This window comes from Bufo bufo, chromosome 3, assembly GCF_905171765.1.
Source record: "Bufo bufo chromosome 3, aBufBuf1.1, whole genome shotgun sequence".
NCBI lineage: Eukaryota > Metazoa > Chordata > Amphibia > Anura > Bufonidae > Bufo > Bufo bufo.
In genome coordinates, this window is record NC_053391.1 from 368773926 (window position 1) to 368796148 (window position 22223).

General features: G+C 44.7%; 2 protein-coding genes across 3 annotated transcripts in view; one reads left to right on the forward strand and one right to left on the reverse strand.

The window, feature by feature from the left end:
* The first annotated feature begins 1665 nt into the window (after positions 1-1665).
* On the forward strand, positions 1666-20616 carry RBBP4 (RB binding protein 4, chromatin remodeling factor). Of its 2 annotated transcripts, none has more exons than XM_040424583.1 (12): positions 1666-1950; positions 2070-2217; positions 2299-2444; positions 6779-6952; positions 14222-14337; positions 14488-14648; positions 15203-15329; positions 15829-15906; positions 16099-16178; positions 17022-17079; positions 17182-17292; positions 19906-20616. In XM_040424583.1, the coding sequence occupies exons 1-12, from the start codon at positions 1935-1937 to the stop codon at positions 19969-19971; spliced, it is 1281 nt and encodes a 426-aa protein (XP_040280517.1). In that variant the 5' UTR covers positions 1666-1934; the 3' UTR covers positions 19972-20616. The 2 variants fall into 2 exon arrangements, with proteins under 2 accessions (XP_040280517.1, XP_040280518.1); XM_040424584.1 differs by having other exon boundaries at positions 1669-1950; positions 16102-16178.
* The window catches only part of SYNC (syncoilin, intermediate filament protein), a 44436-nt gene continuing 42609 nt past the window's right edge, over positions 20397-22223 (reverse strand). Inside the window, exon 4 of the mRNA XM_040424585.1 lies at positions 20397-21001. Within this exon, the coding sequence (XP_040280519.1) occupies positions 20950-21001 (52 nt within the window). The 3' untranslated portion in view covers positions 20397-20949. The remainder of the gene's footprint in view (positions 21002-22223) is intronic.

Here is a 22223-nt window from a genome sequence, read left to right on the forward strand (position 1 = left end):
GACACCTTCTTAGAACACAGCCCCCCCCCCATACAACCATATACCCCCTCCCATACCACCATCTTAGTGTACAATCCCTCACAGCCCCCCTAACATACAACCTACAGACATCACCCTACTACACAGCCCCCCCATATACAACCCAGACACTTTCTTAGAACACCCCCCCCCCCCCCTCTACAACCAGATACCCCCTCCCTCACCACCATCTTAGTGTACAATCCCTCGCAGCCCCCCTAACATACAACCTACAGACACCACCCTACTACATAGCCACCCCTCTGAGCATACAATGCAACACAGCCCCCCCCCCCCAAATATACAATCCAGACACCTTCTTAGAACACAGCCCCCTCCCCCTCCTATACAACCAGGTACTCCCTCCCTCATCCATCACCATCTTAGTGTACAATCCCTCACACACAACCTACAGACATCAACCTACTACATAGCCACCCCTCTGAACATACAATGCAACACAGCCCCCCCCCCCCATATACAACCCAGACACCTTCTTAGAACACAGCCCCCCCCCTCTACAACCAGATACCCACTCCCTCACCACCATCTTAGTGTACAATCCCTCGCAGCCACCCCTCCCCTCATACAACCTACAGACATCACCCTACTACACAGCCCCCCCATATACAACCCAGACACCTTCTTAGAACACAGCCCCCCCCCCCACCACCATCTTAGTGTACAATCCCTCACAGCCCCCCTAACATAAAACCTAGACACCACCCTACTACACAGCCCCCCCCATATACAACACAGCCCCCCCCCCTACCACCAGATACCCCCTCCCTCACCACCATCTTAGTGTACAATCCCTCGCAGCCACCCCTCCCCTCATACAACCTACAGACATCACCCTACTACACAGCCCCCCCATATACAACCCAGACACCTTCTTAGAACACAGCCCCCCCCCCTACCACCATCTTAGTGTACAATCCCTCACAGCCCCCCTAACATAAAACCTAGACACCACCCTACTACACCGCCCCCCCCCCTCTACCACCAGATACCCCCTCCCTCACCACCATCTTAGTGTACAATCCCTCACAGCCCCCCTAACATAAAACCTACAGACACCACCCTACTACACAGCCCCCCCATATACGACCCAGATACCTTCTTAGAACACCCCCCCCCCCCCCCTCTACAACCAGATACCCACTCCCTCACCACCATCTTAGTGTACAATCCCTCGCAGCTACCCCTCCCCTCATACAACCTACAGACATCACCCTACTACACAGCCCCCCCCCCCCCATATACAACCCAGACACCTTCTTAGAACACAGCCCCCCTATACAACCAGATACCCCTTCCCTCACCACCATCTTAGTGTACAATCCCTCGCAGCCACCCTAACATACAACCTACAGACACCACCCTACTACACAGCCCTTCCATATACAACCCAGACACCTTCTTAGAACACAACCCCCTATACAACCAGATACCCCCCCTTCCTTCTGCATCCACACAGCTGTCTCCCATCTCAGTGTACAATCCCTGTGCTCTTCACAGTATAACTTCACGCTAGAAAAAGCGCACGTGTGCTACACAGCGCGCCATTTTCCTAACCACCAGTCACACAGCAGCACCCCCCAGTGTATAACCCCTCACAGCACATCATCAACAGTTTCACAGTACAAAATAAGTTGCTAAATGAGTCGGGTTCCGCGTACTTTACTGCGCTGCAGGGGTTTTTAGTTCACTCAGTGTGGTGAAAAAACGAAACCTTCAGACTCTTGGAAAAAGCGCGCGGCTCTCCTGTTTCCGATCTACGTGAGCTAGCAGTGCCACGTGATGTTGTGACGTCAGCAGGTCCTTACCGGGTAAAGTATTTAGCCATTACCGCGGCGGGAACCCAGAGGAGCTTCCTACTAAGCCGAGAAGGCCGCATAAGCGCTTACAGTGCCATGGCGGATAAGGAGGGTAAGTGTGGAGAAAGTTCACGGCAGCTAACGCTGCGTGTTCTATACAGTGTGTACACTCGGTGCGGCTCACAGCCCTCCTTATTCTGCGTTTTCTCTCTTTGTGTTTCCCGGGCACAGCTGCGTTTGACGATGCGGTGGAGGAGCGAGTCATAAACGAGGAGTACAAGATCTGGAAGAAGAACACCCCTTTCCTGTACGACTTGGTGATGACCCATGCCCTGGAGTGGCCTAGTCTAACCGCACAGTGGCTCCCTGATGTCACCAGGTGAGTGTGGACGCCACTAACACTCCTCCCCTAGATGGGACATCTTCAGTGCTCTAACCTGTATCACCTGTGTGCTCCCAGACCTGAAGGGAAGGATTTCAGCGTTCACCGATTGGTTCTGGGGACCCACACCTCGGACGAGCAGAACCACCTGGTCATTGCCAGCGTCCAGCTCCCCAATGACGATGCCCAGTTTGACGCCTCCCATTACGACAGTGAGAAAGGAGGTGAGTGCTACGGAGATCTAGACACGTTGAAAGATGACCTGTCGCCTCTGCTGACTTGTCAGTCTTAGGAAGTACTTGCAGTAATGATTCTGTTAATCAGTTCCTCAGTTATTGCTACAAGAAGCTTATTGGCGGATCTGCACTGTCTGACGCTGACATCAAATCAGTGCTGTCAGTGTGAGAAACGCATAGATGCTCCAGAGTTATTACACTGGGAATGCAAGCACATCAGGGAGGGGACAGGTCCTCTAAAGAGAGAACAGTTTTACAAACTATGCATTCTCCATGTAATAACTATTCAGCAGCATCTCTGTGTGCCATTCTTATGTTATTTCTAATAGGCTACTTTCACACTGGCGTTTTGGTTTCCGTTTGTGAGATCCGGTCAGGGCTCTCACAAGCGGTCCAAAACGGATCAGTTTTGACCTAATGTATTCTGAATGGATAAGGATCCGCTCAGAATCCATCAGTTTGCCTCCGTTCCGTCTCCATTACACTTTGGTGTCCGTCTGACGAAACTGAGCCAAACGGGTCCGTCCTGGCACACCATGTAAGGCCTCTTGCACAATGTAAGACCTTGTGCTGTGGGCCGCAAAACACGAACACCAACCGTGGGGCAGCGGATCCTGGACCCATTCACTTTAATGGGTCCGCGTTCTGCAAAAAGATAGGACATTTTCTATCTTTTTGCGGAACGGAAGTACGGGATGAAACCCCACGGAAGCACTTCGTAGTGGTTCCGTTCCGCACCTCCGGATTTGCGGACCCATTCAAGTGAATGGGTCTGCATCCGTGATGCAGAATGCCCAAGGAACGGCACCCGCGTATTGCGGATACGCAAATGCGGTCCACAATACGGCCACGGAGCGCACATGTATGTGTGAAAGAGGTTTAAGTCAATGGGGACGGATGCGTTTTCTATGACAATCTGGCATAATAGAAAACGGATCCATCCCCCATTGACTTTTGAGTGGTGTCCAAGACGGAACCGTCTTGGCTATGTTAAAGATAATACAAACGGATTCGTTCTGAACGGATGCATGCGGTTGTATTATCTGAACGGATCCGTCTGTGCAGATCCATGACGGATCTGCACCAAACGCAAGTGTGAAAGTAGCCTTAGAAGTTATGAATCAGTTGTCAGAAGTTTGCAGTAAATGTACAGATGGGTGTTAGCAGTTAGGGGTGTGTCCCTGCACCCATGCTGGCATTGGCAGCACTGATTGGACAGAATAAGACGCACCATCACCCAGCAGTACCTTTTACTGCAGACTACTGTTTTTGTTTTTTTAACTTCTATAAGGAATAATACCGGAATGCCACAGAGGAGTCATAAGAATTGATGCCCCCAGAGTTGTCATTACATGGGGAATGTAAGTGGTTACTAAAACTGACACGTTAGGAGAGGTTCTCTTTAATGGAACATACCCACAGATTAGGGGATGAGTGATCGTCAGGGAACTGATTGCTGGGTACTCCGTTGATCATTAGAATTCCCCCATTTCAATGGTCATGGCAATATATCTATGGATATTACCTTTTTTTTAAATCTCCAGTATATTCAGCATGATCTGTGTAACAGTAGGTGTGGTATACATCTCATCATAGACACATAACTACATCTGGACCCATGATGGGTTTCCTCAGCTCCTAGGATCCTTTCACATGCTGGCGAAGCATCCTTCAAACTGTCCCACAGGCCCTCGTTATTAAAAGTCCAAGTATTCCAGGAAAAAGCATGCCATGCAGTATATGCCCCTTTACATGAATTCTTCTGGTTGATGAATGCCATTCAGTGGCACCTGTTAAATGCCTTAGGCTTCCATCTGCAAAACTCAACGGGAAGCCTCGGGCACACTCTGCTGGGGCCCCTTTTCACACGTCAGTAAGGCTACTTTCACACTTGCGTTCGGGGTTCCGCTTGTAAGTTCCGTTTGAAGGCTCTCGCAAGCGGCCCCGAACGGATCCGTACTGCCCCAATGCATTCTGAGTGTATGCGGATCCGCTCAGAATGCATCAGTTTGGCCTCCGTTCCGCTCAGCAGGCGGACACCCGAACGCAGCTTGCAGCGTTTTGGTGTCCGCCTGGCCATGCAGAGCCAAACAGATCCGTCCAGACTTACAATGCAAGTCAATGGGGACGGATCCGTTTGACGTTGACATAATATGGTGCAATTGCAAACGTATCCGTCCCCCATTGACTTTCTATGTAAAGTCAGGAGTCCCTATTAATATACCATCAGATCGGAGTTTTCTCCAATCCGATGGTATATTTTAACTTGAAGCGTCCCCATCACCATGGGAACGCCTCTATGTTAGAATATACCATCGTATTTGAGTTAGATCGTGAAACTCAGATCTGACAGTATATTCTAACACAGAGGCGTTCCCATGGTGATGGGGACTCTTCAAGTTAGAATATACTAAAAGAACTGTGTACATGACTGTCCCCTGCTGCTTCTAAAATTGCTAAGTAACCATGGCAGCCAGGACTGCAGTAGCGTCCTGGTTGCCATGGTTACCGATCGGAGTCCCAGCGATTAAACTGGGACTCCGATCGGAACTCTCCGCTGCCACCAATGATGGGGGGGGGGGGGTCGTTCATTTTAATTAGGGGGGGCCGGCCGCACTGGCCACCAATGAGTTAAATACAGGGGAGGGAGGGGGCAGTCATGTACACAGTTCTTTTAGTATATTCTAACTTGAAGCGTCCCCATCACCATGGGAACGCCTTTGTGTTAGAATATACTGTCGGATCTGAGTTTTCACAAAGTAAAAAATCAGATCTGAAAAAAACAGTTATGCAGACGGATCCGTTCTGAACGGATGCAAGCGTTTGCATTATAAGAGCGGATCCGTCTGTACAGACACCAGACGGATCCGCTCCGAACGCAAGTGTAAAAGTAGCCTAAGTCGTGGACTCATACTGTCTGTGTTCCCAGAGACTGCACACCGATCCAGTGAGGTTAATGTGTTTATTCACACAATCTTGGTTTTCTCAGTGGAGAAATAAAGAAGGCATGGGTCCGTGATGGAGACTAAACAAGCCCATTGATGTCTAAGGATCCCTGAAAACCATGGCATCCTTGTTCTGTCAGTGGTTTTCACTGATTATTGGTAGGAGATCCTCTGGAAATCCCTTTGTCTAGTAGTAGACATACGGATATCATCATAGACACAATACAATGGATAGAGCTGATTGTAGTTGACCCACTGCTAAGAGCCTTATGGTTGTCAAGGGAAATGCTCAATTCTGTAAGATAAGAAAGGTAATATGTTTTGAAATCAGACTGCAAAAAGTGGCTCTAGATAACAGTATTCAGACAGTGACTCTCCTCACTACTAGCGGATGGTTCTAGTTGAGCATCTCCTCTACAATTTACCTTGGGACATATAGGAAGGGTTAGGCCTGTTTCAAACGAGCGTGTCCAGTGCGGAAAACAAGCTCCATGTTGGGAGTGTGATTCCCCGTTATGGACACTGCTTGTTTCTCAGGAGCGCACAGCATTAGGGTCCATTCACACGTCCGTAATTTGGGTCCGCATTCGTTCCGCAATTTGCGGACCCATTCACTTTCAATGGGGCTGGAACGGATGCAAATCCACATTTCCTGGATCCGCATCCGTTTTTTCGGGATCCGCAATTTCGTTCCTGGAAAAAATAGAACATGTCCTACTCTTGTCCGCAATTGCGGACCAGAAAAGGCATTTTCTATTATAGTGTCTGTGATGTGCGGATCCGCAAATTGCAGATCACACATTGCAGGTGTCCGTGTTTTCCGGATCTGCAATTTGCGGATCCGCAAAACACTTACGGACATGTGAATGGACTCTTATACAGTCTCTCTCTGCATGACCTTGCATCTACCAATTTATAGTCACAGCATTATGTCAGTATGATTCTGTAGAAGCAAGGTCAAGCAGAGACACACGGTATTTATAAATCTGTACAATGTGGTGTCCATAACTGGGAATAACGTTCACATGTGGAGTGTTTTCTGCACTGGACACGCTCGTCTGAAAGAGGCCTTTGTCTGAACCAGCTGACTGATTTTAGTAAGATATCAAAAGCAATGCAAGTTTCTGAAAATCATATTTATAGGTGCCAGCCAATATGGCTGCCTTTCCTCTTGTCACTTAAAAAATAAAAATAAAATTTGAACAGAAAATTGCCAGTATCTATGGCAGGAAATACTTTCACTATCATTCTAATATATGACTAGTTTTGGGTAGACTTCACTGAGTATTTGGATTTTTGCAAAAACGTCTGTTTAGTTTTAGTGGTGTTTTTAGCTTGTTCTATATGATCTGACTTTAAAAAGTCTTTGTTTCACAGAGTTTGGAGGATTTGGCTCAGTAAGCGGGAAAATAGAGATTGAGATAAAAATAAACCATGAAGGAGAAGTGAACAGAGCTCGCTATATGCCCCAGAACCCATGCATCATTGCAACAAAAACCCCATCTAGTGATGTTCTTGTGTTTGACTACACCAAACACCCATCCAAACCAGGTAAGCTGAATTTTTATTTATTTTTTATACCCATGGTCAGATTCACGCATCATTCCATACCACCACTACACCAAAGCACACATAATACATGCAGTGAATTTCTTGCAGTCCTGGAATTTCATACATTTACAGAAGACCATGGGTATAGCTGCTGCCACTAGGAGGCAACACGAAGCAGGAAAGTGTTGACTCCTCCCCTTAGCTATACCCCTCCTGCAGACACTGAGCTAATCAGTTTTAACTTGGTGTAGCACTGGTTGACAACTGCAGAGACTGAGATGAAATTTAAAAAATCTCCCAAGATTTGACCTCATTTAATTAACCTCACACGTCAAATATTTACCAGGTGGTGTTTTGACGACTTCATTTTAGGGTACATATGACTTTTTGATTACTTGATATTATTTTTGGTGGGTGAAACAACTGAATAATGGCGGTTCTGCAGTTGTAAATGGCTTGATTAAGGGAAACTTTTTTTTAAATTATTATTATTTTAGTCCCAGTATAAGACTTTTGAGGCTCTGATCCCTGTTTTGCAATGCAGTACAATGCATGCTGTATTGAAACTGTCAGTATTACACTAGGGGCTGAGACTCATTGTCTTCATGCCAAGCTCAGAGGCCATGTCGTGATCAGCATTCACAGCATCTAAGGAGTTGGCGTTTTTCAGGGATTCTGGTTAGGGATCGACCGATATTGATTTTTTTTTTTTTTAGGGCCGATACCGATAATTTGTGAACTTTCAGGCCGATAGCCGATAATTTATACCGATATTCTGGGAATTTTCATTTTTGAAAAAAAAAAAAAATTCCTACACAAATCTGCTGAAAATTAATATTTATTGTTAACGTGTATTTTATTTTTTTTTGTAAATCTTTCTTTTTCATTTATACTTAATATTTTTGTTAGTTTTTTTTTTTTTACTAACTTTTAGCCCCCTTAGGGACTAGAACCCTTTTCCTATTCACCCTGATAGAGATCTATCAGGGTGAATAGGATCTCACACTGTCCCTGCTGCTCTGTGCTTTGTGCACACAGCAGCATGGAGCTGAACATGGCAGCCAGGGCTTCAGTAGCGTCCTGGCTGCCATGGTAACCGATCGGAGCCCCAGGATTACACAGCTGGGGCTCCGATCGGAGGACCAGGGGAGAGAGGACCCTGTGGCCACTGCCACCAATGATTAGTACTGGGGGGGCGCACTGCGCCACCAACGTTTTTAATACTGAGATGGGGGTGGGGGGCGCACTGCGCCAACAATGATTAATACTGGGAGGCTTGGGGGGGCACACTGCGCCACCAATGAAGACAAGTCTTTCATTAATTCATATACAGGAGGCGGGAGCTGGCTGCAGAATCACATAGCCGGCTCTCGACCTCTATGAGCGGTAGCTGCGATCCGCGGCACCTAAGGGGTTAACTACCGCAGATCGCAGCTACCGCTCATAGAGGTCGGGAGCCGGCTATGTGATTCTGCAGCCAGCTCCCGCCTCCTGTATTTGAATTAATGAAAGACTCATCTTCATTGGTGGAGCGGTGGCCACAGCCCCGCCCCTCCTCTAGTCCTCCCTCCTCTAATTGGCGGCAGCACAGGGGGGGAGGGAGACCCTGCTTCCTTCTCCCCTGTGCTGCTGAGGGAACACGAATCGCTCTGACAGCAGCGCGTTCTGTGTTCCCAATACGTTATCGGCATATCGGCAAAATAGATGCCGATAACGGTCAAAATACTGAATATCGGCCGATAATCTCGGTAAAACCGATAATCGGTCGATCCCTAATTCTGGTGGATACCGCATTGGCTTTCAGTAATAGCCAGGCCCCTGTACTGAACTGTGCCCACTTGATCAGAACACCATACATGTACGGCACATTGCATGAATGCTATGTTCGCTGCGCTGTTAATGTTCGGCCCTCATCTTTTTGGTGTTTAAGGGGGTGTCCGAAATAATTTTAGTGGTGCTTGAAAGTCTGTGAACCCTTCAGAATCTAGATTTCTGCATAAAGTTGGCCAAAAAGTATCAGACTTTCAAGTCCTAAAATGTTTAGTTGCAGTTATTGATGCATAAGGAGGTCACACCAGATGCTGAAAGTAGTGGTTCACATACTTTTTGCCACTCAGACGTGATATTGGATCATTTCCCTCAATAAATAAATAAATAACTGGTCTAATATTTTGACTTATTTGTTTGATTTGGTTATCTTTATTTGCTTTTAGGACTTGTTTCAAAATATCATGTAGTTTTAGGTCAAAATTATGCAGAAATTCTGAAGGGTTTACAAACTCTTAGGGTCCATTCACACGTCCATAGAATGGGTCCCCATCCGTTTCACATATTCTGCGGAACTGGTGCGGACCCATTCATTCTCAATGGGGACGGAAAGGATGCAGACAGCACAGTGTGCTCTCCACATCCGCATTTCTGGAGCGCGGCCCCGAATTTCCGGTCCGCAGCACCGGAAAAAAATAGAACATGTCCTTTTCTTGTCCGCAATTGCGGACAAGAATAGGCAGTTCTATGGGGGTTCCGGCCGGGTGTATTGCGGATCTGCAATACACTACGGACGTGTGAATGAACCCTTAAAGGGGTTGTCCGGGATCAAACTTATTTTTTTAAAAACCTCTTACTCACCTTTATTAGCCAAGTCTATGTTCCCGAGGTGGTTTGAGGTATCTTTTACACTGGAGCATGGCTCCTACAGCTCTGAACACATTGTTTACATATCTGTTTATCTGTTCCTTCACCTCCTGCCGCACTGCACTGTGGGTCCCAGTGCAGAGCAGCATCTGCTGATTTTTCCTGTCTAACATCGTGTCCCTGCACCCGCCCCCTCATACATATTCATGCATCCAGCACAGCCTCCACTCCTGCTTCGATCCACCCCCCTCATACATATTCATCCTCCTGCCTTATATTCCTCCCCCATATGTACGCCCATAAACTTCTTCTTGCTCTATCTCTGGCATCTGTCGTGCTCAGTGTTTGCAGAGCTTAGAGACAATCGGACACTGTCACACTGTAAGGGGCACGCTCCCACATGTATCCATAAACATACCTGACATCACACTAAGGGGCACACTTCCACATGCATCCATAAACATACCTATATTTCAAGGTAAACCTTATATACTGACCTGGCAATCAGTTGAAACCGATGTATAACCACAGGAAAGTGAAATGCACACACTGCAACTCCAAAAGTAGAATGTGCAAAAAAGATTCATTCCAAAACACAAGTACAGGGCTAAAAAAAATGATTTTAAACTAGACAAAAGCATCCTCATTACATAAATAGGATTATCCGTTTATTTCAAATCAACAAAAAAAAAGCAGACTGATTACACTATTATTACCTTTTCTTTTAACTGAGCCATTGTTTTATTATCTTTTTATTAAATTTTTTTTTTTTTTTTTTTTTTTACACACAATCAACATGCCATTGTCTAAATGCAATATATGCAATTAGCATGTCCATGTCATCCTGTGGTGAAAGGAATTCCTCCTTTCTAAAGCCTTCTGCCCATTAGCTAGTAATTCTGATGGGAGGAGTTTTCTATGCTAACAAGCATAGTAATCCTCCTCCATTCATTGTAATGCTGAAGGGACGGTGACGTCACCGACTGGGGGCGGGGCTTAGCGTGATGTCGGCCAGACAAGTTACCGCCCCTCCAACCTCTCTGCATAATTATCTAGACTGCCAGTGATGTCACCGGGCTCCCTGAGCAGAGGAAGAGGAGGCTTTGCTCGCCTGCCAGGGACCCGGTACGTCACTGAAGATAAGAAAACACTCACTTCCGGACATGAATTGAAAGCAGGAAAACAGGGCTTCAGCAATATGTTCTAAAGGTACCACATGCATATTTGTAATGTTTGTTATTAGATTACTAATAGACAAATGTCCCCAATCCTGGACCACCCCTTTAAGCAGCACTTGGGTAACCCCTAAAATGGCTTACCCATTAGAATACCAGAGGTTTTTGTGTTTTTCATTTTTGTTCCTTGAGCTCCCCTCCCCTCCTCGGACAGGTTGTACTTTCAGGTACCGTTTAATATGGCATACAATGTAGTGGAAAGCGGGAAAAAAAATCCAAATGGGGTTGAATTGTGGAAAAAACTAAATTCCTCCACCGTTTTACGGGTTTTGTTCCTATGGTGTTCCCTTTGTGGAAAAAACTGACCTGTGCCCTTCATTCTTTGTGTGAGTACTAGAAATGAGCGAATTTCATATTTTGAAATTCGTTCACACTTCGTTTGGTAAAAGCAGAATTGCGTTATGGATTCAGTTACCACGGACCATAACTAAATTCTATGACAGAATGCATAACGGAATGCCTTTAGAGCACTCCGCTGCATAACTAAAACGGGACGGATCTGTTTTGCAGCCCATAGACTTCTATTATGACGGAATGAATAACGTAATGCTTGTAAAGGCATTCCATCATAGAATTACGTTATGGTCCGTGGTAAAGGAATCCATAACGCAATTCTGCTTTTAACACCAAAGGAAGCGTGAACGAATTTCAAAATATGAAATTCGCTCATCTCTAGTAAGTACGATTACGACGATACCACATATGTATAGTTATTTTTTTTTGTGTAGTGTAAAAATAAATTAAAACTGAGTTTTATTTTTTTTTACATAACCATATTCATAACTTATTTTTATTTTTTGTGTAAGAGAAGCGATGATAAAATGGCGAAAGGGCCATTTTGACCCTTCCTTCCATTACGCCATTCAACGTATTTTTCGGATATGATGAGTATGTAGATGAAAACGGACAGCACATCCAATAGAAAAAAGTGGAAATTTATTATTCAGCCACAGTGGCACAGTGAAGCAACGTTTCGGCTCAAAACACAGAGCCTTTCTCTAGCATCAAACATAAGTGTAACATATGGTATAAATAGATGTACATGATTAGAGGGTGGAGTGATCAATAATTACAATCAATATAGTGAAAACATGTGTAAAAACAAATGTAACATGATTACAAATTAAAAAATACAAAGTCATCTAGTGATAGAAATGGTGATACATAATCAGATATGAGACATCAAAAAACTTTACAGTAATGTGATATAATTACTATACAAGTAGCGCCAATATACATCAGCTGTTGTGTATACACATAATTACATTAATTTAAAAACAGGAGGAGCAAGCGATGTAAAGAATGACATGCCAAATGGAAACGGCGTATTCTCACATGTCCGCAATAGCCAAAGTTGGCGTCTACCTTTGGGAAGTGCGCAGGCGTTAGGATGCGTCTCAGCAGAGTGACGTATGTCTCGTCCCCAACAGGCGCGCCGCTCTGCTAAGTGACGTCACGCTACATCCAATACAGGCGTGTAGCCCAAATCGGACACGGCAGGACCGGAAGACTCTGACAGCTTTTCAACGCACATGCTCACATCAATACGTGTGTAGAAGCGCCATATTGGATACTGGCAGAAGACCACAATTGTATATAATATATAAATTTTTATTTTATTTTTTGGGCTTTTTAAATCTGTACCATTATGTTTATTATATATCCATATTGGTACAGAATTGCTCACTTGTTATGTTGACCTGATCGCCAAAATAAGAATTGCAGCTTCAATACCCTGGGTCTCTTCGGCAATGAGGATGCCAGTAAGAAGTTTTTAGATGCCGTGATCATGGCATCTAGAGGCTTTAGTGACCGCATTCAGCATTATTGCCACTTGTGGTCATTAGCCACAGGTCTCTGCTGTTTGACACAGCAGAGACCCGCCGGCCATGCCGCCCCCTGCACGTGCGAGCAGGCGCCATGTTTGCCCATTGCTCCCGTGATGAAGGGTTTAAAGGGCATCTGTCAGCAGATTTGTACCTATTAAACTCACTGACCTGTTGCATGTGCAGTTGGCAGCTGAAGGCATCTGTGTTGGTCCCATGTTCATATGTGTACGTATTGCTCAAAATAATATGAAGTTAATATATGCAAATTAATTTCTAGGAGCACACTTGTCTGCTATCCGCCCCTTAGTCAGTTCCATGGATCCACCACGTGTGCACGTCTGAATGGCCTGAGACCTGTCATTGGCTGCAGTTGTGCACACCAAACGTTTTTATGGGGGGACTGAAGCACAGTGCAGGCAAGCAGATAAATATGGGTGGGGCAGTATTTAAAAACATCAGTCTTGAAGAACCCCTTTAACTTGGCTTCACAATCTAGGTTTACACAAAAATGGTTTTGTTTTTGTAAATTTATAAGTAAGGGCTCTTTCACACTTGCGTTATTGTCTTCCGGCATAGAGTTCCGTCGTCGGGACTCTATGCCGGAAGAATACTGATCAGGATTATCCTAATGCATTCTGAATGGAGAGTAATCCGTTCAGGATGCATCAGGATGTCTTCAGTTCCGGTACGGAACGTTTTTTGGCCGGAGAAAATACCGCAGCATGCTGCGCTTTTTGCTCCGGCCAAAAATCCTGAAGACTTGCCGCAAGGCCGGATCCGGGATCAATGCCCATTGAAAGGCATTGATCCGGATCCGGCCTTAAGCTAAACGTCGTTTCGGCGCATTGCCGGACCCGACGTTTAGCTTTTTCTGAATAGTTACCATGGCTGCCGGGACGCTAAAGTCCTGACAGCCATGGTAAGTGTAGCGGGGAGCAGGGGAGCAGCATACTTACCGTCCGTGCGGCTCCCCGGGCGCTCCAGAGTGACGTCAGGGCGCCCCAAGCGCATGGATCACGTCATCCATGCGCATGGGGCGCTCTGACGTCATTCTGGAGCGCCCGGGGAGCCGCACGGACTGTAAGTATACCGCTCCCCTGCTCCCCGCTCCTACTATGGCAACCAGGACTTTAATAGCATCCTGGGTGCCATAGTAACACTGAAAGCATTTGGAAGACGGTTCCGTCTTCAAATGCTTTCAGTACACTTGCGTTGTTACGGATCCGGCAGGCACCTCCGGCAACGGAAGTGCATGCCGGATCCCAACAACGCAAGTGTGAAAGAGGCCTAAGTACTTAGAAAGCTGAGTATTGAAGAGCATGTTTTACTGTCATCTGAGATAAAATTCTGGTTGCGTAGTGTAGAGCTCGTGGTGGATTCTTTAATGCAGGCATGCTCAACCTGTTGTAAAACTACAACTCCCACAATGCCCTGCTGTAAGCTGTTTGGGCATGCTGGGAGTTGTAGTTTTGCAACAGCTGGTGGGTTGCAGGTTGAGCATGCCTGCTTTAATGTATTTTACTATTTACTGTAGTTTCTGCTTCTGATACCTTGCCTATCTCATTGTGTAGATCCCTCTGGAGAATGTAACCCTGATCTCCGGCTTCGTGGTCACCAAAAGGAAGGATATGGATTGTCCTGGAATCCTAACCTTAGTGGAAACCTACTTAGTGCATCTGATGACCATGTGAGTTTAACACTGATCTTACTGCTATATGCAGAGGCCACTAACTATTGTAAGGTGCAACCTATCCGTCCTTTTTATTGTAGAAGATTTGATTGCAATGTATTTACTTATTATTTTTTTCCTTTCCCCCTCTCCCCTCTTTACCTTCAGACAATTTGCTTGTGGGATATCAGTGCAGTGCCCAAAGAGGGCAAGGTGGTTGATGCAAAGACCATTTTCACAGGACACACTGCAGTGGTGGAAGATGTTTCCTGGCACTTATTACATGAATCCCTGTTTGGATCTGTAGCAGACGACCAGAAACTTATGATGTAAGTATTGTGCTAATCTGGTATGTCAGTTGAATTAATTATAGTCATGCTCAACCTGCGGCCCTCCAGCTGTTGGAAAACTACAACTCCCATAATTCCCGGACAGCCTACAGAAGGGCATGGTGGGAGGTGTAGTTTTACAACAGCTGGAGGGCCGCAGGTTGCGCATCCCTGAATTAATAGATCAGTGCACTTTTAGGCAAAAATAAAGTATATTTACTTTACTTGCTTAGCGAGTGGCCAGGCCAGTGATGTGCTAAGCATTATGAACAAATCGAATGTCTCTACAAAATGAACATGGAGCTGCATTCCTCTCCTCACTGTCTATGTACTGTATTCTGTAGGATTTTTTAATTTATTTTTTCTGTTTTTTTGATGCTGAGGAAGAGGTTTGTGAATCTCCTCATACAAGCAAAATCCGAAGCTGTATTTTAGCGCATAACTGATGGAAATTACTGAGCAAACACTGAAAGCGGCCTTACCTGTCAGGCCCCAGAATAATTGAATTTGATACACCGTTTAATATTTTTTAATTTTCTCTTTTGCTCTACTAGATGGGACACCCGATCAAACAACACGTCAAAACCTAGCCATTCTGTGGATGCTCACACAGCTGAGGTCAACTGTCTTTCTTTCAACCCCTACAGTGAGTTCATCTTAGCTACTGGGTCTGCAGACAAGGTAATTTATTCTTGTCTGGCGCACAGTCATTCTTTCTCATGGTGATATTTGGTGCAGTTTGTGTAGGTTTGGTGGATGTTAAGCATAAAAATCATTACTGTCACCACGGTTTTACAGCAAATCTTCTTTACAGTATTTGTAGTGTTCTACTTTTCCCAGTTAATGCAAAAACTAGGAACAAGGTTTAGAAATGTATTTAAATCTACCTAGAAATGATTAGACACCGAGAAGTACTCCTGTACAGGCCTGATATACAAGTAAGTGGCGAAGGACATTGCACACATTTGTGAAGCTGGGGCTTATTATTTTAGAGGCTATATAGCACCCGAGCATGATTGTTTATCTCCATCACTTCAAGGGGTAATCTGCAATATTTCAGTTGCCTGACCTAGCTTTGAATGTGTGTTCTAGAATTGTTGGTTTGTTTTCTGTATCTATCTGATCTTTTTGGGTTTAATTCGTTGCTACTCATTTACGCCTGTCTTCTCTCTATCAATAGACTGTGGCATTGTGGGATCTGCGGAATCTGAAACTGAAGTTACATTCCTTTGAGTCCCATAAAGACGAAATTTTCCAGGTAGAACAAAAAAAATGTAATCTTCTGATATAACACTAAGATTTGGTGGGCATCATTTTATTAAACTCAATGTTACCTGGCAAATCTTGAAGTAAGAGAGGCGATTCCACGAAGAGTAATCTCATTGATCCTGTTCTCTATGTTTATGCTTTATGTATGGGACAACTTAATGGCGGCAATTCAATTTACCTGCAGGTACAATGGTCCCCACACAATGAAACTATTCTGGCGTCTAGTGGTACTGATCGGAGGTTGAATGTCTGGGATTTAAGGTAATTTGCAGACCTTATGCATTTGCACATACATGTAATATTGAAGTGCAGTTATTGTAGTGAACATAGTGATTTATGAAATTGTACAGTGTGTAAGTCACTCTGTTTATATGCAGGTTTGTTTTTCTACATGTGTGGCTGCACTGAATTGAAATCTTGTATTGTTGCTGCATATGTCATAGTTTATAGTGTCTAAATGCATAGAGTACACGTTTGTAGTTATAACAGGGATGCCAAAGGAAACTTCTGTTCTTCATTCTGCTGCTGCATTTCCAACAGGGCATTGCTGCCAGTATTGCAGAGCATTTGTATTGCAAGGTAAAACAAACAATGCAAGTCAAGTTATACTGTAGTTTTTACACAGAGTTAATGTAGTGAGTGGGGATTGGGTGAGAATATAACTTGTAATACCAACATTTTGAAAGGTATTAAAGAAAATCTTGACCTCTGCTCTATAAGGGCACTCGTTTTCTTAAAGGTGTATTCCCATCTTGGACATTGGGGGCATATCGGTAGGATATGCCCCCAATGTCTGATAGGTGCAGGTCCCGCACCTATACTTAGAATGGAGCCAAGGTGCCAGAGGGTGCATGTGGCTACCATCCATTTCTATGGGACTGCTGAAAGAAGTGAATGGAGCGGTGGCCACGCTTGTGCAGTGCGCTTAATTTCAATGGTACTTGGAAAATAGCCAAGCGCCAGTTCCATAGAAATAAATGGAGTGTGGTCACGCATGCGCAGGGCGCCCTACGGCACTTTTTAGGCTCTGTTCTAAATATAGGTGCAGAGCCCCAAGGTCCAAGATGGGCCAACCCCTTTAACACCTATTTTCTTCTTTTCAAGTAAAATTGGAGAAGAACAGTCTCCGGAGGATGCTGAAGATGGCCCTCCTGAGTTGCTGGTACGTACCCATGTGCAAGTTTATCAAGAATTCTGGTTTTGTAGGATTATATTTTATTTTTATTTTTTCCCCCAAATAACATTTTCTTCATGTGTTCCTTAGTTTATTCATGGAGGTCACACAGCAAAGATCTCTGATTTTTCATGGAATCCTAATGAGCCTTGGGTTATATGTTCAGTATCTGAAGACAATATCATGCAAGTTTGGCAAATGGTGAGTCCTAACTTTTTAATTCGGTTATAGCTGCTCATTCAATTTCTGGGGAAATTACGTCAGACCATACACTTCCACTGCAGGTATAAGGCAGCCTTGCATGCAGTTTTGATTCTGAAGGGTAGTGGCGAGCTTAGGGTACTTTCACACTTGCGTTGTTTGATGCAGGCAGTTCCGTTGCCTGAACTGCCTGCCTGATCAGGCAAACTGTATGCAAACGCATGTCATTTTTTCTGACTGATCAGGATCCTGATCAGTCTGAAAAATGCCTGATGAGTCAGAAAAATGCATTGCAATACCGGATCCATTTTTCCGGTGTCTTCAGGCAAAACTGATCTAGTATTTTTATTTTTTCCTCATTTTTAAAGGTCTGCGCAGACCGGAAGGACGGATCCGGTATTTTGAATGCCTGATCCGGCACTAATACATTCCTATGGGAAAAAAAAATTACAGATCCGGCATTCAGGCAAGTCTTCAGTTCTTTTCGCCGGAGATTTACAGTTTTCTCTTTTTTGCCTGATCAGTCAAAATGACTGAACTGAAGACATCCTGAACGGATCTATCTATCTATCTATCATTATATAATCTCACACACAAACATCGAAAATGAACACCTGCCCCTCTGGGTTCTACCTAATATACGTGTTGTCTCTACCTCACCTATAGCGCGCCGTTCACACACTGGATTAGGTCCAGCAGCCTCCAGGCTGTGACCCCGACAGCACCCTTGGGGGGAGATGGTCCAGAAGTCCTCCCGACTCCGACAGTGCGACCCTCTTTCCGTGGGTGTCGCTGGGCCCCCCAAACTTCAGGCTTTACAAAGCCTCATGGCCCCTCAGCCCTCCTGGCTGAGACCACATAGCCTCTCGGGCTTCCTCGGCCTTTCTCCCTCCAAGTCATAAACAGAAGGTTGTTTTATCCCTCCTTGATTACAGCAGCAGGCCTCACCTGCGATCACCTGTAGTGAAGAGTGTGGACTGGCAGATCCCACTACCAAACCTATCGCCCGGTCCACATGAAATCCAGCCCAGAACAACATCTAGACAAAAACTGCCTCAGCAAACTACACTTTGAAATCCAGAAAGCTGTAGTGGTTTCAGCAATTAGCTCACCCAGCTGAGGTATCTGCGAGAGATATACACACCTCCCAGCACTTGTACTGTACACATCACCAAAAATGGTGTTGTGCCCTGCTACTGGTGCATTTATCTTTAGATAAAGCCTCATGCACATGACTTTATTTTTCATCCATGTGCGATCTGATTTTGATGGGAGAGAGAAAAATGCATATTTTGTGGTTCCATGGTTTGTGGACAGACATACGGATATGGTTGTGTGCATGAGGCCTAACTGTTGGCTGATACTGGTCACATCTAATTATTATGCGCTTGTAATATGGAAATGTATTATGTACTGTTATTGGGGTAGACTTTGACTCCTATTTCCAGCAGGGAAGTTATTTTAACATTCCCTCTTGTTTCTCGTTTCTTGTTTTTTGACACAATCATTAAATTCATCACATCAAACATCTAAGGCCCCTTTCATACGGGCGTGTCCGGATTAGGTCCAGATGCGTCCCGGTGCATTGCGGCAAATCCGCACGAGTAGGAACGCAATTGCAGTCAGTTTTGACTGCGACTGCGTTCCGATGTTCCGTTTTTATCGTGCGGGTGTAATGTGTTTTGCACGCGCGTGATAAAAAACCGACTGTGTTACCCAGACCCGAACTTCTTTACAGAAGTTCAGGTTTGGGTTAGTTGTAGTGTAGATTGTATTATTTCCCCTTATAACATGGTTATAAGGGAAAATAATAGCATTCTGAATACAGAATGCATAGTACAATAAGGCTGGAGGGGTTAAAATTTTATTTTATTTTTTTAACTCCCCTTAATCCACTTGATCGCACAGTCCGGCTTCTCTTCTGTCTTCATCTGTGAGCAATAGGACCTTTTTGACGTCACTGCGTTCATCACATGGTCCATCAATGATCCATCACCATGGTGATGAGCGTAGTGACGTCATCAAAGGTCCTATTGCTCACAGATGAAGACAGAAGAGATGCTGGCTGCGCAAACAAGTGGATTAAGGTGAGTTAAAAAAAAAAGTGTTTATTTTTTAACCCCTCCAGCCCTATTGTACTATGCATTCTGTATTCAGAATGCTATTATTTTCCCTTATAACCATGTTATAAGGGGAAATAATAATGATCGGGTCCCCATCCCGATCGTCACCTAGGAACCGTGCATGAATCGCACCGCATCCACACTTGCTTGCGATTTTCACGCACCCCCATTAATTTCTATGGGGCCTGCGTTACGTGAAAAATGCACAAAGAGGAGCATGCTGCGATTTTCACGCAATGCACAAGTGATGCGTGAAAATCACCGCTTGTGTGCACAGCCCCATAGAAATGAATGGGTCAGGATTCAGTGCGGGTGCAATGCGTTCAACTCGCGCATCGCATCCGCGCGGAATACTCGCACGTGTGAAAGGGGCCTAATGCCTGTAGTCTGTTTCAGAGCCAGTTTATAAGAAATCTGCACTAACCTGAGTAAGATGCTACAGCTGGTATGCCCCTTATCATATTTTATTTTTATTTTTTTGCTTTTGCAGGCAGAGAATATCTACAATGATGAAGACACAGAGGGTGGTGTAGATCCAGAGGGGCAAGGCTCCTAGTTGTAACTATGATATAAATACCTCTTTTGTTCCCATTTCCCCTGGTGCAATCTAGTGGCGTCTCACTCCAGATATGTCTCTTTATCCAGCACTTGGACAATGACCTTCCTGTTCTGCAAGCTATCAGTCCTCTCATTCACCTCAACTTGCTTTTATTCATCTTAGTCAGAAAATTCACTTCCATTTTATTTTATATATAAATATTTTATACAAAAATGTCATTTTTAACTGAGTACAATGGCGGTTTTGTTTCGTTTTGATTTTAACAAAGCAAGGAGAGGAGTAAATGAGAGAGCTTGTCGGGCACTGTGCCTTCAGGTGCACCTCCTTTTGATTTGAAGAGTCTTGGACCAGGCAGCTTCATGCAAACATTCCTTATATTTTTCCACTGGAAAAGTCAACTTTGCTCCTATTACTATCTAGGATGAGCTCTTTTTAAGCCCTTTCCCCCAGTGCATTCTTTTCTTTTGTTTGAAGTATGTATTGTACTTTAGACTTGTCATCCACTACTTAGTTGTGCTTAATTTTTACGGGGGCACTGTAATATCCTTTTGTATTTGTGTGGATTTGCTGTCTGTGTTGCACATCTCCTTTTACAGTGGATGAGCACCTCATATGAAATAAATAGATTTCAATTGTTTTCTACATGGTTTTATTTTTTATTTTATTTGTGTGTGTGTGTGTATAGATGATGGGTATGAGTGGAATTTCACACAGAATTCGACTAGAAATGGTTTAAAAAAATTCCCAGCATCTGTATTATAAAAATTGCTGCATTTCATTCTACATGAATCGTGGTAAGCAAGTTTTCCTTTGCCACATTTCTTGTTTGAAATTGGAGCTGCGCAGTCAAGTTACTGTGAAGCTTGTGTTGGGCATTTCCACAAGCACTGTACAGAAGTATTCATCTTTGACTTCCTAGGACAGCTGCTCTGTTTTATCCACATGAAGAATGTTACGGATTTGGACTGGTCATCGTCATTTCTTGGTAACAGACTTAAATAGCTGTCCATATAGTTCAAGACAACCTCTGTGTAAAAACACAAAAACATTTAATTAATACACAGCCATTTAGTGATCAGAAATGTGTGTCAGTCCTCACATTGGCCACTAGATGTCATACATCTGCATTTTAGATAGCTATAATCTCTCCTACAATCTGGGTTTTGCTCCCTGGCGCTCATGCATCGGTGGCTATGTTTTCCTGCAAAACAAATTGAAGACTGTTCCTGCAGTGGAACAGGTTCGGGAAATGGTTTTTTTTACAGTAGAAATGTATTTATGAAGTTTTATTATGCAAAGTCTCGCGAGACTTCGCAAAGTAATAACTTCAGGTAATAGGAGCTAATACATTCTAATACTGTATAGAGCACTTGCTCCGTACAGTATTCAAACAAGGTATTATGCGAATCGACTTCGGATGTTTCATCCAAAGTCGATTCGCTCATGCCTAATGCAGGGCTTGACAAATTTCCTTGGAATCTAGGAGCCAGCTAAAAAAGTTAGGAGCCAGGCGGAGCCGCATCATAAAGCCCCTAGTAGGTGCCCCCATAGTGCCCCCCCCCCCCCCCCCACTTCTCCATAGAGCCCCCCCCCAATAATGCTGTATACCATGTTACATATACCGCCGCTCCGTCCCCTATTGACTACAATGGGGGCGGAGCTCCGGCGCAGCACGGCAGTTCGCGGTGAGAGGCCGCCGGACTAAAGTTGGACATGCAGTACTTTTAGTCCGGCGGCCTTTCACCATGCACTGCCGTGCTGCGCCAGAGCTCTGCCCCCATTATAGTCAATGGGGACAGAGCTGCGGTCCGGCGAAACAGCGGAAGGACGGATCCGACAGGGGGAACAGCCTGCCGGATCCGTCCTGCCGCAAGTGTGAAAGTACCCTTAGTTCTATAGCTACTGAATGAGACAGAAGAAGGGATGCCTTTAACATATAGATCTCCTTGAGAAGCCAATTTGATCCTAAAGGGTTCATTCAAACTGTAATCTAAACTGTGTCCTGTCACTTCTCTCATATCTCTGCTCCTGTCCCTTAATCTTATCGGTGCTGCAAAAGCATCAGTGATAGTCTCAGTGTAACCTGTTCTAGAGTCTGACTGACTGTTCTTTTAACTCAAAGAATCGAATGAGTCACTAACTGAGTCGGATCTTTAGATTCTTAACCTGTGACTCATTCGATTCCCTGTACTTGTGTCAGTGACTCAGAGCTGCTAGTGCTTGCCTTGCCTTGCCTCAGCTCTGATTGG